Source organism: Manihot esculenta, chromosome 17 (assembly GCF_001659605.2).
Source record: "Manihot esculenta cultivar AM560-2 chromosome 17, M.esculenta_v8, whole genome shotgun sequence".
Lineage (NCBI taxonomy): Eukaryota > Viridiplantae > Streptophyta > Magnoliopsida > Malpighiales > Euphorbiaceae > Manihot > Manihot esculenta.
This window is the reverse complement of record NC_035177.2, coordinates 27,665,900-27,693,821: the sequence shown is the minus strand read 5'-3', so window position 1 is coordinate 27,693,821 and position 27,922 is coordinate 27,665,900. Positions and strand designations below refer to the sequence as shown.

Sequence of the window (27,922 nt, the reverse complement as noted above, 5' to 3'; positions counted from 1 at the left end):
AATTCCGCAAGTCACCTCTCACAGGCCTCAGCTATCTTGGCTTTAAATTCAGAAGAACTTGTATAGTCCTGGAGGTGAGCTTCACAGGCTTGCTGGATCTCCTTCTTCAGCTCAAGGGACTCCTTATACTCCTTTAGACACTTCTCGACCTCCAGCTGGACCCTGTCCTCAGCCAATTTGACCTCTGCAAGCAGAGTTGAGCACCTCATCTCCAAGGATTCGACTTATTGGCAGAGTTGCTGATTCTGAAGTTTGGACTCCTCTGCCACCAAAGTCAAGCCCTTAACACTATCAGCTTGCTTGCTCAGCTCCTGCTTCAGGACCACAACCCGAGCTACGGCTTCACTCTTTTGAGCCAAAACGGCATCAAATTTTACCTTCAGCTGCTCGTACTGGCGCTGGACCTCCTCCTTCTGGCTCACGGCCTCGTCCCTCTCACGTAGAGCATCCACTGCGGAGGACAGCTGCTTCAGGACTTCCTCACAACGGACCTCTGCTGCAGTTGCCCTCTTGTCAGACTCTTTAAGAACCCTTCGGGCGTGAGATAACTCTGCCTCTAGGGACTTGGCGTGCTCATGGGCTGCGGCCAGATTACCCCGGGCGTCACTGGTGGCGGACAGATTTTCCTCTAAACAGGCCTCCTCAACCCGGCGATCCACAGACTCCCGAAGAGAGTGGTCACGAGCGTCCACCTCCATGAAGAGGCCCATCACCTAGCGCAAAAAGAAAAAGCTGTCATAACAAAGAAACAAAGAAAATTAGAATACGAGCAGAAACCAGAACGAACGACTTACCATCAGGAGCATCTCCCTGATCGTATCTCCCAGCTCCCCCCGAGGTCGAGACTGGAACGCTGCCTGCTCCCTGGTAGAACTAGCTAGAAGACCAGTGAGAGCAAGCAAGCGTGGATCTGAAGCCTCTGTGACGCCACCAAACATTCGCTCCTTGATGATTTCAGCAACTATGCTCGCAGGAGACTGATGAGTGATGTCCTCCACGTTCAAAATGTCGTTGTCGGAAGCAGACATCAGGGGCACCGTGGGAACATCCTTTTTCTTCTCAAGAGAAGGGAGAGCTGGAGCCGACCCCTTGGAAGCCCTAGATTTCTTCCGAGCAGGAGCTGGGGCAGACATTTCGGGGGAGGCGGGGCGCTTGTCCCCAGCCTTCTCTATAACACCTCCATCAGTAGCAAGGCCGGATCCAACCTCATCAGGAACAGGGGCATCTCCGGCAGGAGCCTCCTGAACATCTTCATCTATAAGAATAACCTCTTTTCTTTGTCCTGGAGCCTCCTCTTCAGTAATGGAGACCTCAAGTCCCACAGCAGAAGCATCCACAGGAGAAAGAATGGGATCTGCCCTCGCCAGTCTGGTTTCCTCAGCCACTTCAGAAATAACCCCTGGAACCTCTTCCATCCTCTCAGTAGAAGAGCGTCGAGGCCGAGGGGGCTTCATAAGATTGGTGGGTCGAGCTCGATCTGCTGCGGCTAGAGGGCCGAGACGACTTGCTACGTCGAGAACTCGGTCTGGGAGCCTGAGAAGATGCTGGGGGAGGAGGAGGTCGAGTAACCGACCTGGAAGAAATAACCTCGGCTACCCTTTGAGTAGCCTCCTTCACAGATTGCCCAGCCAAGAGAGCATCCAGAGCAGCGTCCATGCTCTCTCGGGACAGTATAAGGTTCTTCGGGGGCTTGATTTGGTCCATCTTCACTTCAGAAGCTGCAAAAGTCCACAATCAACACAAAGTAAGGTAACAAGCCATGCAGATTACAAAGGCAAAACGACACAGCTAAGTGGAGTAAAGTACCCGCGTCTCTAATATCACGAAGATTAGACACAAACATACACTTCTCGACATCATACTTCTTCTTAACAGAAGTCAGTCGAATATACCCGACCTGTTCGGTAAGGCTCAGCTGGGGCAGGTCATTGCAGTTCAGTGAAACATCCTCCCAGGAGAGTTCTAGGTCCCAGATGAGCCCGAACTCCTTCTTGAGCTCCACTACTGCAAAGCCCTCCATCCAGCCCTTTATTGAGTCTTTATGACCCGAAAAGATTGAAATCCCCCCCGAGGGAAAAAATAATAAAAATCCTGGTTTGCCCTAACTAATCGGAAGAAAGAAACAAATAAATGCACTGTGGGTTTGAACCCCCAGCTCAGACATACGGATTCAAAGGAGGACATGAACAAAATGGAATTGGAAACTAGCATCCGAGGAGTTATCCTAAAGTACCGGAAGACCTCGGTAAAGAAAGGAGAAAAGGGGAAAGTTAGGCCAAACTCCCTCTGCTTAGCAAAAAAGACCAGGCTAAGATCCTTTTGGGGATCGATTAGGTCGGAGGGAGGAGGATCAGGAAGAACAATCCTCTCATTCGGGTAGGGGGCCCGAATACGAAAAAGAAGGGTATCTAAATACTCCTTAGAGAAGAAATTTTTTAAGGAAGACGGAGTAACATTAGACTCTACTCTAAGAACGTCGGAAAATCTTGGGCTATCCATGGAAGGACAAAGAGAAGAAGCGTACCTTGAAAGTGGCTGGGGCAGAAGGGCGATGTAGGCAAATCGAGCAGAGGACGGAAGAGGGCAAAGGTTTCAAGAAGACAGAAAGAATTCGAAATTTGAAAAAGTGATGAGACGAGGAGATGTTTTGAGTAGACTTGTCCTTTAGGCGGCGTGGTCATTACTACTCTCGGTATTTACCCCCTCATCAGCCAGACAATAACTGACGAGAAGGTAAAGGGGCAATTGATGATCGCTGGATTTCTCCACCCCGGTCTGGGGTCAGGCCCACGACACCAGCTCCTCTTCTAGGGGCCTTCAAACCTCATCACATGCATCAAGTCCGGCCCACTCAGCCTGAAGGTCGGACTCCCATCAATCTCCTCAATCAGGCCGGCCTAGCCCTTTGGGCCCGATGAATAAAATCATCTCTGGATTCAGCCCATATCATATCATTCGGTCCGGCCCAGAATCAAGAAAAAGACCTACCCATCCTTCACTTGGGACCATCCGTACGCACGTCCGGGAGAATCAGGGGCCGTTACGCATGGGGCAGCAATCTGATTTCCTCGTACGTCCATATCAAAATAACAGGGACAGGTGGCCCAATGACACACATTCTGTTACACGTCACTGGCAGACAAAAGGAAATATATAAAAGGAGAAATACTCTCCTCTAGGTCTAAGTTTTTCCAGTTTTACAGAATCCTTGTAAAACCCTATTTTCTGGATTTTAGATCATAATAACAATTTAGCTTTTATACTTAAAAGAACTATATAAATTTTATAAAAATAATTATTACTTTAATAATGTTGAAAATTTATTAATATAAATTTATAATAAAATATGTTGATATAAATTAAAAATTAATAAATTAGTGGTTAAGAGTTTGAATTTATTTAACGAAGAAAATATTTAATATAAAACTGTTATAAATATTTTGATATAAATTAAAAATTAAAATTTCATGATTTTAAGATTTATGTAATAGTGAAAATATTTAATATAAAATTATTATAAAATATTTAATGTATATTAAAAATTGAGATTAGTAAATTTTAAAAAATATATATTTTATTAATAAAATAAAACTTTAAAAATTAATTTATTTATTATTTAAAAAATATGAATTAAATTATAAATTTTATTAAACTTTCAGAGATGATAATATAACCAACTTTTGATATATATATATATATTACTACACATTATATGTGCGATAAGATATATTCTTTTTATTTTTAATTTTATTTATAAACTACTGCACTTTGACTTTTTTTATTGAAAAAAAAAATTCTTACTGCATAACACTTTTCAAAAGTGCGGTAAGCTTTACTATAATTTTAAAATATAATAAATTTCAAATTTATCTTAATTTAAAAAATATTTATTTTCAGATTATAATTTAAGAGTTTTTTTTTATTTAAAAAAAAAGCCCCAATATTTCTTTGTCAAAGTGTAGTTTGATGTACTAATAGGCTTTCTCAGTCGTTTTCAGGACTATGATCTCAGGTTCTTCGACCAAAAAAAATTTTCTCATGCTCCAATCTCAATCAAGCAAACTGTATTAGGAAAAAAAAAAACAGAAAAAAGAAGCTGGACAAACTTGGGAATGCGAAGTGATCTTTTAACCAATTTTATGAGTTTTGTTTCACCAAGTATCGGAGATTTTTAAAATTCTCTAAACACATAATTAAAACTTTTAAACTTCGGAAAAACTTGTAAATACTTTAAAAAAACTTCATTCCCAAACAAAAGGCAAGAGGAATTATAAGGGAACAAGCCCATTGATTTCCATTTGACATAATCGCCCACGATAAGGCCCATTGATTTCCATTTTACAGTACAGCCTACTAAGAGTCTTGTTCTTCAGTCACCTCACCTGCTTCGCTGTGCGGTTTCTGGTGTCTTTTTCTACTCGAAATTGTTCTTCCCAAACTAGAAAGGCATACCCTTTTCTTTCCAGAACTCTTTGGCAAAAGCAAAGATTTTCACCAACTTAAATAAAAAGAAAGATAGTTTTATTAATAAGAAGAGTTTGATCTCATGCAGTTTCTCAACCATTTAAATATTTCCGCAACTACCACATACGCCAAAATCAACCTATAAAATCTTCTCATAACTACTAAGACATCAAACCATACGATTCCAAAAGCTTCACTTAAAATATCAAAGTGAAACCAAAAACAAAAGTCGTAACTGTGGCTATCATGATTCTTGACTTCGGAACATTCCCCGCCGCCGACGAGGCATCAGTCTTGTGAGGAGGCTTTCTGTAGTAGTATGGGAAATAAGGCAAAATAGGGTCAGGAGGAGGAGGACCATAGTAGTTGTTACCAGAATTTGGTGATGGATTATATGGGAAATTCCCAGTTGGTGTTGGGTAGTTTCCTGGTGGTGAGTATGATCCTGTCTCATACGGCGGCGGTGGAGGTGTCATGCCGATTACGGTGACCGGGCCGGTGCCTGTAGGTGGAGAATAACATGGGTAAGGGCATGGTTCATCGGACATGGTCATGGAGGGAAGATGGAGAAGTATGGAGGTGAAGAAGACGGTGGAGAGGATTAGGGTAATATCAGTAGCCATCTTGTTCGATCTAGAGAGAGTAAGAAAAAAAGGAGGGGGCAAATTATGTTAATGGAGTTTTTGTCCTTTTTAAATTAATTTTTCTTCGTCATGGCCCGCAGAAACAAATAAAGGATAGAAAAGGAAGTTTTCTCTTTTATTATTATTATTATTTTTTAAAAAAAAGCAAGTTGTTTCTACTTCTTGAATAGTATTTTCTCAAGTCTCAACCTCATAAATATAGATTTACTTTTTATTTATCATAAATTATAAATTATAATGAATTCCTCTTTAGTTTGTAGTAAAGGAATAAAATTTATTTATTTTAATAATTAATTAATAATAAAATATTTTATATACTCATTCCATTTCATAATTTTTATTTATTTATTTATTTTAAAATTATTATTAATTTTTTTATACTATAATAACATATAATTAACTATTATAATTTTATTTTATTTTTAAAAAATTTTTAAAATTTTTTTTAATATTTAATAAAATTTAATATATTTAAAATAAATATAATATTCTGAAATTCAAAAAATAAGATTTATCGTATGTGTATAAATTTGATATAGGAGATCACATTCTTTTCTTTTTATTCTTTTTTTCTTTTATCCGCTAATACGTCTAACCGCCCTTTTTGTTATAGAATCACCTGTTTTTATTACTCATATCTATACATATAAATGTGTCAGAATATCTCTTCACGTCATATGACCATTTAATTCCCCCAACGCACATGTTGGCAAGACTGCAATGTGACTAGACTCACTTTCTTTATTTTATATCACATCACCGAGCTAGATTTTTTATGGGTAGAACCGCATATGTAGTTGATCCGGTCCGCCCCTTATCGCTGGACTGGTCACGCGATGTTGGACTGATCTACCTGCGTGTAGCTTAATGGGTTTTGAACTCGTAATCTTCTTTAGGGTCAGACCTTGATAAAAAAACGTTTCGCCATCATAAAATTATAATTTAAAAATTAATGAAAAAGTTTATATTTATTAATATATATGAAAATAAAATGATACGGAAGGAATATATTATATATTCAAAATGGAAAATTCTCACATTTAAAAATATTCAGTATTATTTATTTATTTATTCATTAAAATATTTCTAAGAATACCTATTATGATCTTAAAAATATATATATTCTTAAAGCCCTTACTAGAAATTAGGACTCGTTTGAAAATAATAGCAAATTCCCTCTTACTAATTTCCGCTCTGAAAAACTTTCGGCCATTGCAAAAAAAGAAAGCCAGTACTCTAAATTAACGGACTTGGATTGTTGATAAATAAAGAAGGAAATCTTGTAAAATGGGAGAGAGATGAGAACATAAGAAATAATTACCGAAACTATTGAACTTTGTATTGGATCTATATATCCTCAATCTTGCTTTTGAATATTTAATCAAATGCATCCTTAATATTGAAAAACACATTCATTTTAGTGTTTTTATTATATGCATGATTGTCTTTTACCACGAAATAATCAAAAAATTAAATTCATTTAAAAAAAATAAATATTTTTATAATTGATAAATCTTTTCCTCCTCCTGGTCCATGATAGATCTGGTTTTCTTATGGGTCCCTTCTTGCTGGGCTCCCTGGTGGGTCTCTCCATGTTCTACCTGGTGAAAGGACCTGTAAAATAAGAAAGAATGGTCAGGGGCCTACCGGGGGTGCCCCGGTGGAGGCCCTCCGACGCTCGAGTCAGGTTTCATGCGTAAGAGTAATGTATTTAGGCAAGGGTTGCCGAAAGAATAAAAATGGTGTCCAGGAAGGAGAAGGAAGAAGAAGAGAGAACCCCCTTCTGCGTGGCCTCTACCGTGATATATATATCTGTTTCTCTGCCACAATGCTAGCTGTCTTCTGCCGCCTAGCTCCGTATGTACGGATGTGTCAGGCGCCTGCTCCATGCGTAACGGCCATTAATTCTCCTCTGATACGCATGCGGAAGGACCTACCAGCGGGGCATCTTGGTCATTTTCCCCTTTCCGGGCTGGGTTGAATGGTAGGGCTGAAGTTGAGCCTGGTGAGGACCTGATTACTGGGCCAAGAGGTTTGGGCCGGCTTGATTGAGGAGTCTAGGCAGAGTCCGGCCCTGTGACTGAGCGGGCTGGACCTGACTCTCGAGGGGAATATTGAAGCCTTCGGATCATGGACTATTTTCATGGGCCTGGCCTTTTAGACCGGGGTGAAGAAATCGTGGGCCTGGCCTTTTAGACCGGGGTGAAGAAATCCAGCGATCATCAATTGCCCCTTTATCTCCTCAGCAGTTATTCCATGACTGGTGAGGGGATAAATCTTTAAACTCTATTCATGACCGTGTAGTCTGAGAACTGCTTTTGTCGAAAGTATCCCTTTCTTGCCTTTTTATTATTTTTGTCTGAGCGTTGGACTCTCATGTATGTTTTTTGCCCCTGAGTATTTATGAGTTGTCTTCTCTCGCGCGATTTGCGGGCTCTTTGTTGCCTGGACCTTTCTCTAGGTCAGCTGAGTTGGTTTAATGTGAGCGGTCAATTCTCGAGGTCGGTGCCTCTTATGATTGCCCCTGATTCTCTGTTGGGCTTTGTATTTTAGTATGCAGTTTGCTTAGGAATCGCCTTGCCTTAATTCGGTCTGCCTATTGGGTTTACCAGTACTGCGCTCGTTTTCTTGAGATCGGCATGATGCTTTGGTACTTTTGGCTGTTGTGTGAGATCAAAGTCTCTCTAACTGATGATTCGAGCTCCTTTGGGAGGTCGGAGTTTAGCTTTTTCATTCATGGTCCCGTGCCCCAATCTTTTATGTGAATTCATGGTCCCGTGCCCCAATCTTTTATGTGAGATCAGAACTATGTTCTTATGAGTTGTTTTTGCTTGTAGCACCGGATGATCTTGGGGATTCCGGCCATTTTTGCTCCGGGAGATCTTTGAGATCTTCGCTGGTCTTCTACCTCAGTGAGGTCTTCTACCTCTCAATGAGGTCTTCTACCTCTCAGTGAGGTCTTCTGCCTCAGTGAGGTCTTCTGCCTCAGTGAGGTCTTCCTGCCTCATTGAGGTCTTCTGCCTCCGTGAGGTCTTCTGCCTCAGTGAGGTCTTCTGCCTCATTGAGGTCTTCTGCCTCATTGAGGTCTTCTGCCTCCGTGAGGTCTTCTGCCTCAGTGAGGTCTTCTGCCTCATTGAGGTCTTCTGCCTCAGTGAGGTCTTCTGCCTCATTGAGGTCTTCTTTTGCCAGGACCTCAGTGAGGTCTTCTCATGCCAGGACCTCAGTGAGGTCTTCTTTTGCCAGGACCTCATTGAGGTCTTCTCATGCCAGGACCTCAGTGAGGTCTTCTTTTGCCAGGACCTCATTGAGGTCTTCTCAGGGAGGTCTTCTTTTGCCAGGAGATCTTAGGGATCCTGGTCTTCTTTTGCCAGGACCTCATTGAGGTCTTCTCAGGGAGGTCTTCTTTTTCCAGGAGATCTTAGGGATCCTGGTCTTTGTTGCTCCGGGAGATCTTGGAGATCTTCGCCGGCCGTTTTTATTTTGTTTTCCCGGGAGTTCTAGAGGATCCCGGTCTTCTTTGTTTTTCCGGAAGTTCTAGGGGATCCCGGTCTTCATGCTCCGGGAGGTCTTTTAAGATACTCACCGGCCGTTTTTATTTTGTTTTCCCGGGAGTTCTAGGGGATCCCGGTCTTCTTTGTTTTCCCAGGAGTTCTAGGGGATCCCGGTCTTCATGCTCCAGGAGGTCTTTTAAGACCTTCATCAATCGTTTTTGTTTTGTTTTTTCTGGGAGTTCTAGGGGATTCCAGTCTTCTTTGTTTTTCCGGGAGTTCTAGGGGATCCCGGTCTTCTTTGCTTTTTTCCGGGGTGACCTCGGGGTCCCGCCGGCTGTTTTTGCTCCAGGAGATCTTACGGGATCCTGGCCGTTTTTGTTCCGGGGTGACCTCGGGGCCCCGCCGGCTATTTTTTGTTTTGTTTTCCAAGGAGTTCTAGGGGATCCCGGTCTTCTTTGCTTTTTTCCGGGGTGACCTCGGGGCCCCGCCTGCTGTTTTTGCTCCAGGAGATCTTACGGGATCCTGACCGTTTTTGTTCCGGGGTGACCTCGGGGCCCCGCCGGCTTTTTTTGTTTTGTTTTCCCGGGAGTTCTAGGGGATCCCGGTCTTCTTTGCTTTTTTTCGGGATGACCTCGGGGCCTCGCCGGCTATTTTTGCTCTAGGAGATCTTACGGGATCCTGGCTGTTTTTGTTCCGGGGTGACCTCGGGGCCCCGTCGGTTGTTTTTGCCCCAGGAGATCTTACGGGATCTTGGCTGTTTTTGTTCCGAGGTGACCTCGGGGCCCCGCCGGTTATTTTTGCCCCAGGAGATCTTACGGGATCCTGGCTGTTTTTGTTCCGGGTGACCTCGGGGCCCCGCCGGCTGTTTTTTATTTTGGGAGATCTTTTGAGATCCGCCAGCCTTGTACCTCTGAGGTCTCTATGTCTCAGGGTCTTCTGAGAGATTCAGGATTTTTCTGCAAAATAAGAACTTACACAGAGCACATATAACGAGGATGCTCGTTGTTAATTCAATGATATTCATCAATCAATAATATGTCGCACATGTCACTTAGTTTCATTTTTCAGATACATGCAAGTATTAACTCATGCAATTTTAGAGATGCAATGAACAATATTTTTGCATGTGTAAATTTCTCCAGGATTTTTCAATATATATGAAATATAAGCAATTATCAGGATATCTAAACTCATAGAGGTATATTTTGATTAAATTTAGTCTTACTATTTGCATGTGAAGCATGCCTTCGAATAATCTATGAGATCATTTGTATTTAAGATAAGTAATTAAGGGCTTGTAAATTTCTCCGACAGCAATTATGCTAATGACACATGGTAAGTTATATGTACCTTATTTCAATCATCAACCAATTCTGCATAGGAAAAATCACTATTTGACAGCATGGAGAAGTTTCATAGCATGGAGAAGTTTCGTAGCTTGGACCCGACGGTAGAGCACTATGGATGCATGGTTGATTTACTTGGTCGAGCAGGTTGGCTGAAGAGAGCAACAGATCTGATTGAGCGAATGCCAGTAAAACCAAATGCTGTCATATAGGGAGCACTACTAAATGCCTGTCAGATTCATGGAAATACAGAATTAGATAAGCAGATAGGGAAATTCCTAATTGAATTGGACCCCGATCATGGTGGCCGGCACATCCACTTAGCAAACGTTCATGTTGCTGTTGGGGAATGGAATGAAGCAGCTGAAGCAAGAAGGCATATGAATGAATATGGAGTGTCCAAACTTCCAGGGGGCCATCCATGGATTTTTGGCAGGGGATGGGTCCCATCCTCAAATGAAAGATATTTATTGCATGCGGTACAGCATTGCTGTGCAATTTGGCATTTTCAACACAAACAAAATCTCGTAACGTGCCTCCATCTGTGCGTGTGGGTTCCACAGCACCTTGCCAATTTCTTTTCTTGATGGTTATTACATCACTCAAGCCATTGTCGAGTTGCCGCTTGTCAGGGCATCAAAGTAAATGCAATCTGAGAGTTTTCAACTCGTGTTGCTTCCTCCTTATTTCAATCATCAATCGGCATGCTTATTGCAGGTTCATTTTCTCATTAATTCTGCTCCACCTCCTCTTCCGGCTTATTGAGCCTCCACCCGATCCTCTCTGCGAACTCCATCATTTTATCCTTCTGCTCTTGAGTGAGTTTGGTCCTAAACCTTTTCTTGGATAAAACACATGGTGGTGGTGGTGGCATTTGAAGGACGAACAGATTTCTTTGCGAACTCAGACCAAATTGAGTCTCCCCATCCACCTCGTTCGGTGGAAGTTACGGTGGCAGTCAGGAGCCGCATCTTTTAAAGCTTCGATTGTGCCTTCTTCTCCCCCAGGCACGAACTCACCACAGCCGTCAAAAGCATTGCCGCCGATGCTGGCCGCGGGGTTCCTTAGACATTCTCAATACCTGACATTGGATGTCTTGGAGCCGGATCCTTTTGAAATGGTTGAAAGTCGATCTGGGTTGGGAGATCTTGCTTGGGAAAGTGGGTTTGATTGTAAGCCAGAGATGAATTGCCATTGTGACTCTCATCTTGGGAGTGGCCGGATAACAATTCAGCCGGAGGTTTAGTCTGTGCCGGCGGCGGCAGCGGGGGAAGAGGAGAAGAGAGAGCTTGATGCCTTGATCAAGCGTTCTGGTACTGAATCAGATCTGTTCAATCAGAGGTAGAAGGATTGCCGACCTCTTAACCCTACCGACCTCGTCTTCACGTTAGACGACACACCGAGTTCCGACCTCAATCACAAATCTAATCTCGAGCACGGGTCCAAAGCCTGGCTCTGACCTCAACGTATTTGTCGAGCTCCTTTCAATCCTGCTACTTCAACCGACCGACCAATCTATTTTTCCAAATTCACTCAATTCAGCTTTGTTAATTCGAATCTTCAGGACAGTCCAGCCATCCGACCTGGAATGTGAGCCCGATTTCAAACACGGCTCCGACCTCCTTTTTTCTTACGGGCTCCTCTTCTCTTTCTCTCGCCTTCTTCTTTTCTTTTTCCTTCTTTTATATATATATATATATATATATATACACACACGGCCGACCTCAGAATTTCAACAAATACATAAATTACTCACTTTTTTTTTCCTTTTACAAAAAATATTCACCAGGCTTCAAGGAAAAAATCGGCCGTAATAAAACCTTTGTGCTTCGCCGGCGTTCCTTTCCGCCGCCGGCACATACGAAGTTGAAGGCATCGCAAGGGATCCCGCGACCTCCCACAGTTGTCTTCCCCATCCTTAAGATGATCGAGCTTTCTCTGCTATTACAACGTACGGCTTCGGGCTTCGCCGGTGACACCCATGACTGGACGTGACATTGGATCATCACCTTGTCTTGGAGCTGGATGGCATACCGCGTCGGAGCTTATCCACCTTGCCTGGATATTTGATTATTTCCTATTATCTCCAGGTTGCTCTGATACTCGAGGGGCGTTGCTCTGCAACAGAGTTGGATCGCTATGAATCGTGTATCCTCTGACCTCATGTCCTATCCGACCTGAAATGTTAATCCGACCTTGTCTATTTTTCATTTATTAATTTTTCTCTAACTTGCTAACCTGAAATTTTACAGCCGACCTCACAATTTCAACAAATATATATATATACTTCTCATCCTTTTTTCCTTTTACAGAAAAGATTAAAATCTACATTCAGAGACAAGCATTTCGATATGAAGTTTCACCTCATCAGATCTCAAAGAAAAAGTTAGTAGTAATAAAATTCAATAAATGTTAAAATAAACAACGAGGGTAGGAAAATGAAGATTAAGAGACTGTCAAGATATTCTTAAACCAGCTGGGTCTTTCTTTTCAGCTGGGTTACTGTAAATCTCTAGCTTTCTTTTTCGTATAAGCTTTCATACCTCCATGTGGATCTCAATGGGTGGATTTAGAAACTCCGGTGACGAAAAGGTCCCCTTCGTTCCCACAGACGGCGCCATTTGATAAATCTTTTCCTCCTCCTGGTCCATGATAGATCTGGTTTTCTTCTGGGTCCCTTCTTGCTGGGCTCCCTGGTGGGTCTCTCCATGTTCTACCTGGTGAAAGGACCTGTAAAATAAGAAAGAATGGTCAGGGGCCTACCGAGGGTGCCCCGGTGGAGGCCCTCCGACGCTCGAGTCAGGTTTCATGCGTAAGAGTAATGTATTTAGGCAAAGGTTGCCGAAAGAATAAAAATGGTGTCCAGGAAGGAGAAGGAAGAAGAAGAGAGAACCCCCTTCTGCGTGGCCTCTATCGTGATATATATATCTGTCTCTCTGCCACAATGCTAGCTATCTTCTACCGCCTAGCTCCGTATGTACGGATGTGTCAGGCGCCTGCTCCATGCGTAACGGCCATTAATTCTCCTCTGATACGCATGCGGAAGGACCTACCAGCGGGGCATCTTGGTCATTTTCCCCTTTCCGGGCTGGGTTGAATGGTAGGGCTGAAGTTGAGCCTGGTGAGGGCCTAATTACTGGGCCAAGAGGTTTGGGCCGGCTTGATTGAGGAGTCTAGGCAGAGTCCGGCCCTGTGACTGAGCGGGCTGGACCTGACTCTCAAGGGGAATATTGAAGCCTTCGGATCATGGACTGTTTTCATGGGCCTGGCCTTTTAGACCGGGGTGAAGAAATCGTGAGCCTGGCCTTTTAGACCGGGGTGAAAAAATCCAGCGATCATCAATAATAAATACTTATAATATTTACAGTCTGGAATAATCATATAAACACAACTTATAACAAGAAGTAATATTTTAAATTAAAACTTGGTGATTGTATATAAAAAATTATTTGATTTCACAATTAAAAAAAAGTCTATTGATATTAAAAAAAAATGGTAATGGAGATTAGTGTTGGAGGGGACGTGTCTGAAAAACAAATAAACAAAGTTGAAAAAGGGTCCAACTTATTATTTTGCTGAACTTTCAATCCTCAACAACTGATTCCTTACGCAACGAAAATCATAGTGCACTGCTACAAAGTGACAAATTTTAGTGATTTTGACGTCTTTGCTAAAATCCCACTTCTTTATATTTCATCTCCTCAGTCCCAATAATTTTAAAAATTATCCCATTCTTCTCTTAAAAGTAGAAATTATCTAAACATATTTATCAGTATCATTTTTTGAAATCAAACATTTCGTAAGCATTATTTTTTAATAATTCTCTTGATTGAAATAAAAATAATAATTTTTAATTACAAAAATTATTTTAAAAAATACTTAATTTTTTTTTATAAAATAAATTATGTCAGGATAAGATTAAAATTAAGGATACACAGAGAGAAAGTGAAGTGAATTAGGCAGAATATTTACATTAAATTTCATCTTGTCGGTGGGACGAAAGGGAATCCTGTGTTTTCTTTTTCCACGAACGCTATTTCGAGCCCATATCAAACATTCAAATATTAAATGAGTTGTTTTTTTCTTCTTCAACACTTCATCCAGCGAAATTAATTATTGGGCCGAGACGTCCAGTAATAATAATAGAAATTAAAAAATAAAAACAACAAAATAACATTTTCACAATATTTAATATTATTTCTAATCTTTCTGAGTAAACAAAAAATATTTATAATCTTTTATTATGAAATAGTTATTTGGTTAGCCGTAATATTATGTAATACAATATCAAAGTTTATATTAAGAATTTAATTTATATTCCAATAATATAATCTACTAAAAATAATAATAAAATTCATAAATAAGAGTAAAAGTGATATACTAATGGATAATCACCGAATTTCTGACACCCGTCTTAAAGAAAAATATAAATTCAAAACCCATTAAATTCTCTAAGTAGATCGATCCAATGTCGCGCCATTCAGCATGTAACTAAAGCAAAGCAGATTGGATTGTTCCATGCTCAGATCTACCAGATGAGAGTTTAGTTCAGTGACGTAATGGGAGGTAGGAGAGCATGTCCCACTACCTTGCAGCCCTATCAGTATGCAAGTCGGAAAAAATTAAATAACCGCCTGACAAAGATAGGTACGCTTATACGTCCATATATACTAGCATGAGTGATAGGGACATTTAACACTATAGCAACAACTTTTTTATTTATTTTTATTTTTATGATATTCTCGACTTTAGAACATAAAAATCGCAAGTTTCTTTTTTTTTTTTGGATAAATAATATATCCTTTTTTTCCTTTGCATTAAAAAACATGATCTTTACAAGTTAAACTTATTTTCAAACTGTAAACTCTATTTTCTGAATTTCAGAACATTAATAACACAGGTTAATTTTTACCTTTCCATATTCTCTCTATCTATTTCTCGAATTATAGTGATGCTAATTTTATTTATTTTTTTATTTTTATTTATATATGAATTTATAAAAAAATTAAAAAAAATTAATTTGATAGATTCTCTAATACTTAAATTAGTGTCAATACTGAGTGCATAATAGAATTGATTATTGTGAGAAAAGCTTACAGTATCATGTAGCATTACTTTTGATACCCAATTTCATATCTCCCTTTATTATTGCTTTGCATTTTGGTCCAACTGTAGAGACTGTGTTTGTGACCTATTATTGTCAAAAGGAAAAAAGGTATCTTCTACTTTTCCATGTCTTTTTTTCTCCTACCCCATGAATCTGTTTTCCAATTTTGAATATGTATAGAACCAGATCACTCTCTCTCTCTGTTTTTTTTTTCCTTTTGAAATTTCATCTTGATAAGAAAAGGCTCCATCTTTTTCCAATCCAAATGGCTTCAGTTCAGTTCATTTTACAACCAAGTTTCAAGCTTATCCAGATGGCTACTGCTTCCAGAAAGTGGCATGGATTCCTACAATTCTTTTGGGGCTACCTTTATTAATTTCACCGACAAAAGGGTCCTTAATTTTTCTTTTACGTACTGTGCATGCAACAACAAATTCAATCGTAATGATAATGATTGTTCATCCTTGAGGGTTAATTTTCGAAATTTTTGTTTATAATTGCATCACTCTCATGTAATTTGGAGGATGTCCTCAATGCAAATTTGGATCTATTAATGAAATTATCTCCTCAATTCATCATTACATATATGTTTGTGCATGATTTTTTTTTTTTTTGTCGGAGGCAAAGGTTAAAAATAGAGGATTATCCTGAAATCCCAAAATTTACAGAATGTCTTGCTGGCCATTCAGACTGAAAAGCGGCAGACATGATGAATTAGTTATATACTACACCGTTGAGGTGGGAATTACGTAACCTTCATAGTCATCAATGGCAACCAAACGACTGTTGACTTTGTCAAAAGACCAACTTGCTTAGGAGGCATATTAGGAGAGTGATTATCACTGTAATAATGAATTAGACGGTAGAGGGAGTCTTTAAGGATGTAAGCAGAAGCTGCCAAATTTCCCTTGATGACTCATAACACACATGATCTCAAACCTGCCACGTGTAAGCATTTCTGGTAATTGGGTCCGACAATTTGGTCAAATCGATGTTGATCTCCCTGTGGAAAATGTACCATTCTGACATATTCAGACCATAGTCCATATATTTTTATCACATCAAGCTAGATGATTGGTATCTTCTACTATTAAGCCTTGGACACATGTCATGTGCCCATTGATCTATATTTTATTAACTTTTTTCTCCAGTTGAAAAGTCTAGTCATCCCAATCTCATGTGCATGATCATGATCATGGGCCATTTTTCCATTTTTTTTAAAAAAGTTTAAGACCTTGGCATCTTTTGGTTGGTTTAGCTAATGATCCTTGTCTCCACGTGGCCATCCTTTTATCCAATGGAAGCAGCTAATGCCTTCTTAATTAGTGTATGGACCTAATTGAAGGGTAAAGTTTTTTTTTTTTTTTTTTTCATATTTGTTGAAGATGAAGTTTTCTAATCCAGATGATACAAAATAATACAGAGCAGAACTGAATAGAACAGGAAGAGAACGAGAGTTTCTATCACAAAGTAGATTGTTATTAATGACACTAAGAGAGAGAAAGGGGTGAAGGATTGAAAAAGGAAGTGGAACAAAAGACTGTGAATTGGAATTATTGAACGCTTGATCGATAAAAGTAAAAGTACAAAACAAGATCCTAAAAGCTCCGTTCAACTTCGGAGAAGAAAATATAAAGTTTTTCACCTGTCCTGAAGAATCTTCTTTTTAAACCCCATGTCTCAGCAAAAAGCCTAACAACGCACATCCAATCAGAACCGGCAGCCTCATAGTCGAGGTTCGGCCAGCACCGTTAAAATCATTGTCAATAGTATACAAGTTCCCCGGTGGACCAGGTACGTATATGAATGATGGTGGAGGCGGAGGGCAGTAACTTGAAGGCGGTTTCTTTGGAGATGGAGGTGGCAAAGCTGGAGGAGGCGGTGGTGGTGGTGGTGGTGGAGGGCTTGAAGTACAGGGAATACACTTCTCACCAGTCGAGCCAGGCACGGTGTTCTCATCAAGCTTTCTCGAATCCACGGCTTGAATTGGCGGAGCAGACGCAATAACCAAGAGAAGCAAATTTAGCAGCATCAAGAAATCGAACCATCTCATTTTCAACGATGAATAGATTTTGCAAAGCTGGTGGGGAGCGTCTTGAAAGGGAAGGGGTGTGGCTGCAATTTTTGGTTACTATATTGGGTGCATGTATAATATATGTGCTTAAGAGGTATGGTTTTTAATTTTCTGGGAAGGCAAAAATGGGGAAGGGAGACTTTGTTTATGTGAGTCTTGCTTAATTTTCTTGGCATGCTAGGGTGTGATGCTTAATTCATAAGGGATTGGAATCCCTTTGCATGTGGTTAGTCCATAATTGGGTCCCAGTCCCCACCTTTTTAATTAAAAACCCTTTGATCCTTTATATTTACATTTATTGATGTGTATTTTTAATTAATTAATAATTGTATTCCATTAGAAATTCTTTCTCTATATAACCCAGTTCTCTAAAGGCCAATGTATAATTAACATATTACTCTAATGAGTATATTATAAGTATATCTAAAAATTGAATCCATAATCAATAATATAATGTAAACAAAATTTTTTCTGTTGAAATATAAAAATTCTCATCATAATAACTAAAAAAGGGTGCACTTGCCAGAGACAAAGGATACAACGAAGAAGCTGCGGAGGTGGGCTCGGGGGATTGGACAAAAACAGATGTAAATGCGTATGAGCGAACAACGCAGGCGGTTTTCAAAAGTCATCCACCGACCCATTTTCTTAGAGCCATCTTCTACTTTTTTTTCTTCTCGTTTCAAACTCACATTTCTAATTTATTATAACTTAAGCGTTGCTTATTTTCAAACTCACAAATCTCTAAAACCTAATACATAAAGCGAAATCTTAAAACAAATTCTAGAGACAGCCACCACGAAGACTTTTACAGTGGCTTCAAAGAACTCCATCTACACGCAATAAACCGACTTATGCCTAAGGAGCAAGAGAAGACAGCATGCAACCCATTGTCAAATAGAAAAACTAAATTTAGAGAAGAAGGAGCCTCGCCACCAACGGATCGGAGTTGTTAACAAACACAAAACCTTCATAAACACTCTTAAATAACATCTCCAGCATAGAGATTAAGACACAACCATAGATCGAAAACACTTAAAATGAACAATTAATTAAGGGATACAGTAACCAAGCAGAATCAATCTACCACGTCTAAAATGCCAATTTCGAACAAGGACAACACGTACATTCATAAATCTAAAAGATCCATTTTCACATTTGGCCCATTTCCAGGCCCAGCTACTTGCAGCTCAAATTTTCAGCATTATTGTCCCCACCACAAGTAGGCGCACTTCATATTTGTCCATGGCCAAAACCCAAACACAAAACTACTTCACACAATTGTCATCTTTCTCCAAATTGTCACAACTCAAATATACAGAGTCAATGGCTCCAATCTACAAAAAGATGAGCAAGATCATATATTTTTGCTGCTCTCCATCTTCACAATCATTTGTTTGCCAGTAAGAGCCTCAGCTGCAATAACTGCTTGTTCCATACATCCCCCAGCAGCTTGATACTCCAAAATGCGAGCCACTGGTATCCATAATGGGTTTGGAATCACCACAGGCCCCTTTCGACTGTGCAGGGTCATCAACAACAGAGGATGTAGTGTAGTATGATAAAGAAGATTCAAATCCTTGTGCCATTTCTGTGAACATTGTTTGCAACTCCTCCATGCTATAGCTCTTGTCCTGCATATGTAACAATGGTGCACAAAGAAAATTGAAAAGACTTATTTCACCCATGCTTAAATAATTAGCTCTTGACAATTTTTGTATTCTAGAGATGAATGAGTTCTCCAAAACTTAAAGTATCTTCACTGATGTTCCCTTCAACACACTGCAAAATACAAATTCTATAAAATATTGGCTGTGTAGACATGTATGCATAAGAAACATCATTGCAGAGGATATGTAATTACTTCATGAGGAAAACTATTAATAATTCCAAGTAATAGGCCAAAGCAGAACAACTTTGGCAATGCTGATTTTTCATATATTCATCAGATGGGTATTTTTATAATCTGATGAAATTAGTCCACAAAAGGTGCAACTCATTTTATTGCAAAATTATTTAAAGTCACCTCATCAAACTGAAATGCTAACAAGCAGATTTGATCTCTAACTTAATTTGATGTCTAAAGTAACTAGCAGATTTGGATTTCTCAACCAGAGACAATATAATTTAGACGACTCATTCTACTAACTGTTCCTATTTCTATCAGACCATATTTATATTGACAAGATGAGTCATTGCAAAAGTTTTAACTGATAGGTGGATTGAAGTCATGGCAAGCCAATTGAATCATAAACCCCCCAATTCGATCAGTTCTAAAAAAGAAAAAGCTTACCTCTCTCTTGTTCTGTGCCATGAGAGACAACATTTCTTGCATGAAATCAGAGAATCCCTGAAACATAAGTCAATCATTAATAACCCAAACAGGCAACATTTTAAACCGTTTAAAGGAAGCAGCAGAAGTAGCCACGAAAAAGAAAAGGGGAAAAGAGAAAATTCACCACCTCGTCGTCTTCTTCATCAGGGTCATATAATCCTATATCATACAATGCCCTTTTCTTCTCGTCTGATAACACTGATGCAACAAGAAATGAAATTAGAAAAACAACAATTAGCACACACTTCAAAGACGAACAAAATTCTACATGTAATTTAAACCACTCTTTAAAAGCCTTACCTGAATAAGCCTCCTGAATTTGCTGAAATTTACGTTTAGCTTGACTTAACAGAGAGGGGCTTCTTGTCCACCTATCAGGATGCCATTGCTGCACCAAAAATCCAAATAAAAAAATCCCAGATTCCCTCCTTTCTGTACCACTCGAACTACAAAAGAAAAAGAAGAAGCAAATCCCATATAAAATCCATCAAACACTTACCATCGCAAGCCTACGATACGCTCGTTTTATATCTTCAATGGAAGAATCCGCGCTCACACCAAGAACACTATAATAAGATAGCAACTCCTTCTGTCCGTGCTCTGTCCCCATCATCATCACCACCATGACCGAGCAAAATTTCAAAACATTGATCGATTGTGTAAAAAGTTCCCTAAAGACTGCGACTTTAGTGTTGTTCTTGTATTTGCTGGACGCGGGATGGATGTAACAGGAGTTGTAAAGAGAATACAGAGAAATGAGAAGTGGGCTGTGAATTTTATAGAGCAAAAAGATAGAAAATATCTGAGTGATGAGCAGTCATGTGTTGGTGATACTGGAAAGTTCCGGAGAAAAATGTTTCGTGGGGCGAGTGGGAGATATTTCGAGGTCTTAGATAATTTCGGTAGTTTGGAAAGTTCTGGGCCTTTGGCGGGAAAAAAAGGTGGGACTATTAGTTACGGTGGCGGTTGATAGATTCTTCGGACAGTTATGAGATACAGACACGTGTCCGAAAAATAAGATTAATTAATCGCATGATACGATTGCATGGCACTTTAGAAAATTACCACTGATTTTGTCGTGCACGGATTCTGTATTATATCATTTTAAATAATATAATTTATAAATTTATTTTAAGTTATACTAAAATATTTTTTTTGTTATAAAATTTTAATTAATTATGTTAAATAATTGAAATTCAACTTATTTGAAAAGTTTAAATATTTATATATGATTTTAAAAATCGAATAAATTTGTATTTTGAGTAATTATTAATTATTTTTAGTAAAAGTTTACTAATATAAATAATATGATTTTATATTGGATAAATATTACAAGATATATACTTTTTAATTTTAAATTTTAAAATAAATTGATTAACCAGATATTTTATTATTGTTTAAATTATATTAATATAATCCACTCATAATAAAATTGTGTTAATTTATTACCATTAAATAATAAATGAACTATTTATACCTTCTATGGAAATAAAAAAATATATATTTTTTAAAAAACTTAATAAATTATTATGAAAATATAAAAATAGAATAAATTTTGTGGGCTTTTTTCGAATCACAAAAAAAGTAACGCTCTTAAATGTGTGTGCGTATATATATATATATATATATATATATATATATATTTTGTAATCTCCTTTTCTTTATTTTCTTTCATAGTAAATTAAATTAAGATATATTTATATTGCAAAATAATAAATATTAATCGTTGATTTATTTATAATACAATACATTCTAAGTGATGAAACAATTTTTAATATCGAAGTTATTTTATATATTTGAGATTTCATATTTTTATATTTTTAATGTTTATAAATTATATGATCTTATTTTATAATTATTAAATTATATTAATTAATTAATTTTTCTAATTTTTTTAAAGCAAAATTAGTGATTGTATTAATAAAATTTTATCAAATAAACAGGGATATTATTCCAAATAGAAAGACGATTATACCTAATAGATTTTTTGACCGAAATATGAGTAATTAGAGTAGTATTACGACGAATCCATCTAACAGAAATATCAGTTCTAGAGTCTAACAAAGATTTATAATCATTTAAAATCAAACTCTTATAAGATAATTTGGCAAAAATGCTCATCAAGTGCCATAATTTAATAAAAATACTGCTTATTATTTCTCATCTCTTGAGTATAAATTATTAAAGTCTCTCGAACAAAACCACGGAATCGAGCTTTTATGAGATAAAACTCGAATAAGATTTCAAGACTGACGTTGTCGTTATGATTTTAAAAACTCATAATAACTAGTAAACATCTATTGAACATTACCTTCCGAAACAACCGAATCAATAAAATTTGAAGAAAAGTCAACTACAGAAATAGACTAATGACTCTTCCACATTAACGAAATGTCTCTTCCCAATCCTTATCTATTAATTGAGAAGCAATTATCAAACATGTAAAAAATTACGAAAAAATTTCATACGAGAACTAAAAGTTTTTATTTCCATAAAAAATAAAATATCCAGCTTGTAATTAGAAATCAAATCATTTAATACAATAACTGTTTAAGGATTACCGCCATAAATCTGCAAAAAACGTCTGCATATTCTAAAAATTGATTAGATTGTATGTAAAAAACATCATCATCATATATAAATCATAAATGACAATCGAAATATCTCTAGAACTCTTAATAGAAATAACATCTTTTTTTCATTGATAATCAATTGACGTAGATTTTCTTTCATAGAAAATAGAAAGAAAAATTTAGGTTTCAAGATGAGAAAAATACGAGAGTATCAAGTTATAAGCAGATCACATAGGAAACTTGCATCAATTAATTCTTCAACTTTAAAAAATATATTAAATTATTTTTTATTTAATTTAAAAAGTTATTATTTATTTTTAATAATAAAAAAATTAACTAGCTAATTCTTTAATTTTAAAAAATATATTAAATTGTTGGTGACATTTTAAAAAAAAATTATTATTTAATTTACCTATTAATTTTACTTTAAATATTTTAATATTTAATTTTTATAATTTAAAAAATTTATTAATTAATTTTTTAAATTTTTAAAAATTTTACTAATTAATTTTTTTATTATAAATATTTTAAATTTTTTTTATAATATTTAACTGTTAAAATTTAAAAAAATTAATTATTAAGTTTTTTAAAATATTAAAAATATTTTAATATATTTTTTAAAATTTAAAAATTAACTAATAAATATTTGCAGTAATTTTTTTCTCTATTTTATACTTTAAAGCTCTCATTTTTCCTTTTCATCTCTTAGCGTTATGGGCATGGTTGTGGATATATTCAGTAATTGTATCCTTGCAGTTATCCACTCTTATCCCGCATACCCTCCCTTCAACGCCGCCGCACTCGGAAATGCCTCTTTCTCTCCCTCCTTCCTGACACCGACGCAAGTACTTCCGCCTGCTCCGTTGCAAATGTGTAGCAAATGATATCCATTTTCTCTCGTGGATCGGGATGCAACATTAGCTGATGCAGCGTCAACGGGATTGCTTACGTATGCAAGAGCTATGTTTCTAGTGGTGCTGCAATCCAACGCGGGGGAAATGCTCAAGGTGAATGTGAAGGATGGGACGGCGAGGACGGTCTTGTTGAGCGAAGATTTGTAATTGGCCGATGAGAACTCATCGCGATATAAACACGACATTGTAGTGTCCCAAAACAAGCTTTGTTTTTGAGAAGCAATGATAACTGGGCGAGGGAATGATTGGACAAAATTGACCTTAGTGTGGGTAGATTCCCAACCTCAATTAGTAGTGAGGGGAAAGGCGGTTTGTGTTATAATATAGGAATGTGATGGAGGACAAAAGGGGAAATGTAGGGAGGAAGAGAGTGGTTTCAAATAAAGCCAGTTTTTTTATTATTATTATAAAAATTAAAAGCCTAAGCCTAACAACAAGAAGGACAAGGCATGAGGTTAACAAACTAAATTATGGCTTCGAAGAAACCAGCTAGAAACAAAAGCCCATTACAACCAAGCTCACAATCAACCCAAGTTGGTCAGCAAATGGATCCTCGCGCCTCTAACATATTTATCGCCGCTCAAGAACACAGCATACCGGCAAGCTTCGGGAGTCGCCTGAAAACACAAGGGAACCACCTAAAAGCTCACCACAAATGGATCCTCGCGATTTGTCTTTTCAGAACTACACATTAATTCTCAAATCACATTGCTAGCTAAATAAACCACAATAGTCTTTCATGGCTTATTTGCTTATGCTTTGGTTACAATCCCTTTTAAAAGCTGTTAAATTTTATCGATTACAAAGAGATATCTAAAATCCAACCTTCATATGCAAAGTGATTTCATTATGACAGATTAATCAAAGATGAGTTTCACACGAATTTCATTATAATCTTTATACATACAACTTGTAATTTGAAGAAATTCTACAGTCAACATCAAACATTTCATTTCAAGACAGTTACCGCCTGCTGCCTTCATCAATCATCAAGGAATGATGGCTTCAATAATAGGTCCTTCTTGTGGATTTGGAAGGATTTTCTCTTTAGTAGGGGATCGAGTATTAGTCGTCTGCTCAGTTTTTGTCTTCGATATCCCAGCATTCTCTTCCCTGAGCTTTTCGAGCTTCTGCATTATCTTTTTCTTCATCTCAACTCTCCCAACACGAGCTTCGGCTGGTTCTACAGCAGAAAGAATGGTGAATCCACCTAAAGCTTCAGCTGTAACACATAGCAATGCATCTCTCCGTGAAACATTAAGCGTTTTTGGTGCCTGCAATTTATCCTCTTTCAATCTTACCACCTACAACACAGGCAAAACAAGGAAATAAGCCTTGTAACACCACATCAGCAAGTGAATCTGAAAGTATCAGCTACTTTCTTTCTTTTCTCCCCCCCTCCCCACCCCCAACTCTAAAAATGATTAATGCCACTAATCTTTCTGGTCTGCAAATGGAGAAAGGATTACCTAGACCTAATCTATCTAGCATGAACTTCCCTTGTAAGTAACAACCAAAAGTTGATAATATTATTTTAGTCAAAATCAAATAAAACCCGTTTACATTATGCTCATATATATATAAGGTATTTATTTTAATTGGCTGGGCACATACACTAGAGCTGGGTGCAGATACACCGGGTGCGAGCAATAAATTTCCATATATATCCAGCATCCAACACAGGCTTGAGACTAGCATAAGTTGATCGGTATGCACAACACAGTCCACTGCAAGTCTACAATATCCATATTTTTTTTCTTGACAATTATAATCTAAATTAGGCAAGTTTACTTCCATGAATGCAGCTCAAAGGTATTATGATTCTCATAAAGAAGACAAGTAAACCACATAAGAGGAAAAGGGTACTGAATCTTGACAAGATCACATTTCATAAGTCTTGCAATCAAATGGAATACAACTCCTTACTCAGAACATATATCAAACATAGAATACACGTTCCAACAACCGATCAAACTGGAGGTAAAAGGTCTTCAATCAACAAGTATTTACAGCCAAAAGGTAATCAACTTAAGCAATCCAAATATTTTGAACACCCAAAACAAAAACAACCTGAGCAATGCAAATATGGCATATTCTATCTCTAGAGATGGGTTTCGAAGTGAAAACAAAATAACCTGAATCACAGACCGCTTGATGGCTGGTAAGCTTCTTTCTGCAGTTATGTAGTGAAGTGGGTTCCCTAAGACCTTCGAATTTGAGAATGCCATTGAATTACTGCCGAAATCGCTGGAAAAAGCACCTGAGCTGAGTTTCTTGCACTCGGATTAGAAACAAAGAGCACCTTACGAAACGTGGCGAAAGGATGGAGGAGCACTAGAAATATCATATCCACCGTTGATTTTCCTTGGTGGGTTTGGCTTGGAGAGATCACATCGACAGAACCCACAAATAATTTGGACTTCAGAGATCGAATTTGGGCTACGAAGGGCCGGGCTTGGACCGATATTTCTTTTTAATGAATTTCATCTTGACATGTTAATTGGGACTTGTGGCGTGAGAAGAAGCCGAGCCACCGAAAATCATGCATGGAATTAATGGCAATCAACCCAAAATGATGACTGGAAACTTGCAAGTATTCAAGAAAAGGAAAGAAAAAGGAAAAGACAGAATTTCATAACTTACCTGAAAGTCATCCAAACATACTTTTGTTCTTATGTCCCATGTTGATAAAATTTCACAGGCGACAAAGGACGCTTCTTCTGGCAATGAATTGGATGTATATGCAGACATTTAGGTGTTGAATTCCATGCAAAGGCCTTGTCAAATTAGTAGTCCTTTGCTTAATATCTCGCATTCGCTGCCTGTTCGACCTTCAAAACTTTTATTAGAACTACCCTTTCTATGTTTACATTATCTATTATCAGAAAAAAGTATTAAAATTGTTTATAATTAAAGCATGTTAATTTAATTTTAAATCACTTTCTTATACATTTTAATGAATATATTTTTTTAATAAGGTACCTTTTTTCTACATCCACTACACTGCGACAGTGAAGAGACCCTTCATTTCGTACTTGGCTACTCGTCAACGATGCTCCGCGCGGAAAAAAAAAAAAAGAAAGAAAGAAGGGTTATGGCCCTAAGTGCGTTTGGTGTAAAAATATGGTCAAGTTATGAAACTCCTCACCGGCGCCAGAAGGAAGGACCGGTGCAAGCTTTACCAAATTGATAAGAAAATAAAAATGTCTTCTTCTTCTTCTTCTCTTCTTCATGTGAAAACTAAAAGAAGATGACGTGATTAATTGAACTTCGTATCAAGTATATCTAAACTGTTTCAGTTCCTTTTACGCTACGGCCATGGATCATGAATCATGATTGTACTGTCCAAGGCATTTATTGTGCAATGGACTCTTTTTAAGTTCTCTCATGTAAAGGAAAACTTCTACAGAGGATATACCGGGCCTTGATGAGATCATAAGAAACAATCTCCATTAGCTACTCCAAAGAATAGAATTTTTCTTATTGCATTTACTTGATCCCAACTTCAAATCTACTTTCACAGCTTCAGCAAACATACTAATGAAGCTCTCTGAGGCTCCTCGAACTTAGTATATATTTCATCTAGCTAACAAGTTATAGCCTTCTAGGAAATCCATTAAGAATTTTCAGAGATAAATGGTTCTTCCTCTACACTATCTATAAAATTTGGTACTTAACTAATATATATTTCATCACAGACATGCAAATCTAAGTTATTATATGTCAAAACGCTTAATCAGTATTGCCTTTCCTTCCTACAGTAATTTTATTATTTCAGTACACCTGCAAGAAACAAAAGTTTATATAGAAATCACAAAACTACCTAACTTATTCCTCATAAGATACATGGGTTTTGGTGCATATATATATATGCATGGAATATCGATGGAGGAGGCACAAAAACTAAGAGCTTATGGTTTGAGATCTTGATGTTATTTTCATTACATCGTAATCATTGATGTTAAACACAATCTAAATTAGAGTTTTGATAGTTCTAAACATGTATGTTTTTGAACAAGGTCGAACAGACAACGAAAACAAGACTTGCTTGCAAAGGACTGCTCACTTGACAAGCATAGCAAGGAAAACCACTCACCCGGATGATGAACATATCATGTGATTGATAGTTTGTTTAAATTAGGATAAAAAGAAAAAGAAAAGGGTTCTCATCCACCTGAAATAACCAAAAACAAATAGAGGTTAAAAGCCCATAATCATATCCCCCTTAAAAACACACAAAGAATCATAAAGCTGGCGAGAAAATGCTACAAAGCTGAAGGCGGCGGAGAACGGAAGAAGTACCTGGCATGGATTTTGGACGGAAGCCCCGTCTCGTTTTGATGTGTGTGTTGTGCAATGAGGGCTTGGAGTTTTATAGAGGTTGAGGTTAAAAAGAAAAAGTTGAAAAAAAAAATGACAGAGGGTATTTTTTAATTATTATCGAAGGATAGAGGGGGTTGAAATGTGTGGATATTTTGTTGTTCGTGTATATCTGCTAGTTTGACACGTGGGAAATGTTTGACCAACCGGTGAGGCATGGTTTGTGAAGAGAGCCTATATTAAAAGAGTAATATATATATATTTCATATTAAAAGAGTAAAGATCGACTGTTCATCCACTCAAATGTATTTGTATTTCATATTTTTTATTATATATATATATATATATATATATATCATTATAACCGCGAGTTTCGTGCATTTCAAATTGAACCGAATCTTAAAAAGATAAAACTGACTTCAAACTCTTAAAAATCCGTTTCATTAGACCAATTTAACACCTTCAAACTTAATTCAGATTCAAAAAATAAGTTGGGCCATTTGCGGGTTCGGGTTTCATAAACTTAATTTAGATTCAAGAAATAAATCGGGCCATCTACAGGTTTGAATTTCATAAGAACGAATCCAGTCTGTGACGTGACAGTAGAAGGACATTAGATTTAGTCACTTCGTAGCTCCGTCTGCACGTATACTA

At 37.7% G+C, this 27,922-nt stretch overlaps 5 protein-coding genes across 13 annotated transcripts; all 5 read right to left on the bottom strand.

Annotated features, from left to right (window-relative positions):
• Positions 1-224: 224 nt before the first annotated feature.
• Positions 225-2,681, bottom strand: LOC122722241. The gene is made up of 4 exons (XM_043952437.1): positions 2,525-2,681; positions 1,588-1,718; positions 795-1,544; positions 225-692 (listed from the first exon to the last, which is right to left on the bottom strand). The coding sequence occupies exons 1-4, from the start codon at positions 2,679-2,681 to the stop codon at positions 225-227; spliced, it is 1,506 nt and encodes a 501-aa protein (XP_043808372.1).
• Positions 2,682-4,499: 1,818 nt separating this feature from the next.
• On the bottom strand, positions 4,500-5,141 carry LOC110604757 (leucine-rich repeat extensin-like protein 5). The gene has a single exon (XM_021743048.2). The coding sequence runs from the start codon at positions 5,085-5,087 to the stop codon at positions 4,662-4,664; it is 426 nt and encodes a 141-aa protein (XP_021598740.1). The 5' UTR covers positions 5,088-5,141; the 3' UTR covers positions 4,500-4,661.
• Positions 5,142-16,580: 11,439 nt separating this feature from the next.
• On the bottom strand, positions 16,581-17,313 carry LOC110604640 (glyceraldehyde-3-phosphate dehydrogenase, testis-specific). The gene has a single exon (XM_021742899.2). It carries the CDS (start codon positions 17,103-17,105, stop codon positions 16,719-16,721), a length of 387 nt encoding a protein of 128 aa, XP_021598591.1. The 5' UTR covers positions 17,106-17,313; the 3' UTR covers positions 16,581-16,718.
• Positions 17,314-18,147: 834 nt separating this feature from the next.
• On the bottom strand, positions 18,148-20,347 carry LOC110604755 (chaperone protein DnaJ). The gene is made up of 5 exons (XM_021743045.2): positions 19,961-20,347; positions 19,762-19,849; positions 19,589-19,659; positions 19,420-19,476; positions 18,148-18,760 (listed from the first exon to the last, which is right to left on the bottom strand). Exons 1-5 carry the CDS (start codon positions 20,084-20,086, stop codon positions 18,539-18,541), a joined length of 564 nt encoding a protein of 187 aa, XP_021598737.1. The 5' UTR covers positions 20,087-20,347; the 3' UTR covers positions 18,148-18,538.
• Positions 20,348-23,774: 3,427 nt separating this feature from the next.
• Positions 23,775-27,341, bottom strand: LOC110605378. 9 transcript variants are annotated; one of them, XM_043952761.1, is made up of 6 exons: positions 27,251-27,317; positions 27,045-27,122; positions 25,931-26,188; positions 25,097-25,770; positions 24,563-24,683; positions 23,775-24,252 (listed from the first exon to the last, which is right to left on the bottom strand). In XM_043952761.1, exons 4-6 carry the CDS (start codon positions 25,174-25,176, stop codon positions 23,938-23,940), a joined length of 516 nt encoding a protein of 171 aa, XP_043808696.1. In that variant the 5' UTR covers positions 25,177-25,770; positions 25,931-26,188; positions 27,045-27,122; positions 27,251-27,317; the 3' UTR covers positions 23,775-23,937. The 9 variants fall into 9 exon arrangements, 8 of the variants coding, with proteins under 8 accessions (XP_043808696.1, XP_043808697.1, XP_043808693.1 ...); XM_043952762.1 differs by having other exon boundaries at positions 25,097-25,454; positions 25,592-27,122; positions 27,251-27,340; XM_043952758.1 differs by having other exon boundaries at positions 25,097-25,779; positions 25,931-27,122; positions 27,251-27,340.
• Between the last annotated feature and the right edge of the window lie 581 nt (positions 27,342-27,922).

Excerpts from the sequence above, each read along its gene's own strand:
- LOC122722241 (XM_043952437.1), bottom strand. The coding sequence starts at position 2,681 with ATGACCACGCCGCCTAAAGGACAAGTCTACTCAAAACATCTCCTCGTC. Across the intron at positions 1,545-1,587 it reads CTACTCAAAGGGTAGCCGAG|CATCTTCTCAGGCTCCCAGA; the intron begins GTTATTTCTTCC and ends CTCCTCCCCCAG. Across the intron at positions 693-794 it reads TCAGGGAGATGCTCCTGATG|GTGGACGCTCGTGACCACTC; the intron begins GTAAGTCGTTCG and ends CTCTTCATGGAG.
- LOC110604757 (XM_021743048.2), bottom strand. The coding sequence starts at position 5,087 with ATGGCTACTGATATTACCCTAATCCTCTCCACCGTCTTCTTCACCTCC.
- LOC110604640 (XM_021742899.2), bottom strand. The coding sequence starts at position 17,105 with ATGAGATGGTTCGATTTCTTGATGCTGCTAAATTTGCTTCTCTTGGTT.
- LOC110604755 (XM_021743045.2), bottom strand. The coding sequence starts at position 20,086 with ATGGTGGTGATGATGATGGGGACAGAGCACGGACAGAAGGAGTTGCTA. Across the intron at positions 19,477-19,588 it reads CTGATGAAGAAGACGACGAG|GGATTCTCTGATTTCATGCA; the intron begins GTGGTGAATTTT and ends CTTATGTTTCAG. Across the intron at positions 18,761-19,419 it reads TGGCACAGAACAAGAGAGAG|GACAAGAGCTATAGCATGGA; the intron begins GTAAGCTTTTTC and ends TTACATATGCAG.
- LOC110605378 (XM_043952762.1), bottom strand. The coding sequence starts at position 25,176 with ATGGCATTCTCAAATTCGAAGGTCTTAGGGAACCCACTTCACTACATA. Across the intron at positions 24,684-25,096 it reads AGCTTACCAGCCATCAAGCG|ACTTGCAGTGGACTGTGTTG; the intron begins GTCTGTGATTCA and ends TGGATATTGTAG. Across the intron at positions 24,253-24,562 it reads TATCTGCACCCAGCTCTAGT|GTGGTAAGATTGAAAGAGGA; the intron begins GTATGTGCCCAG and ends CCTGTGTTGTAG.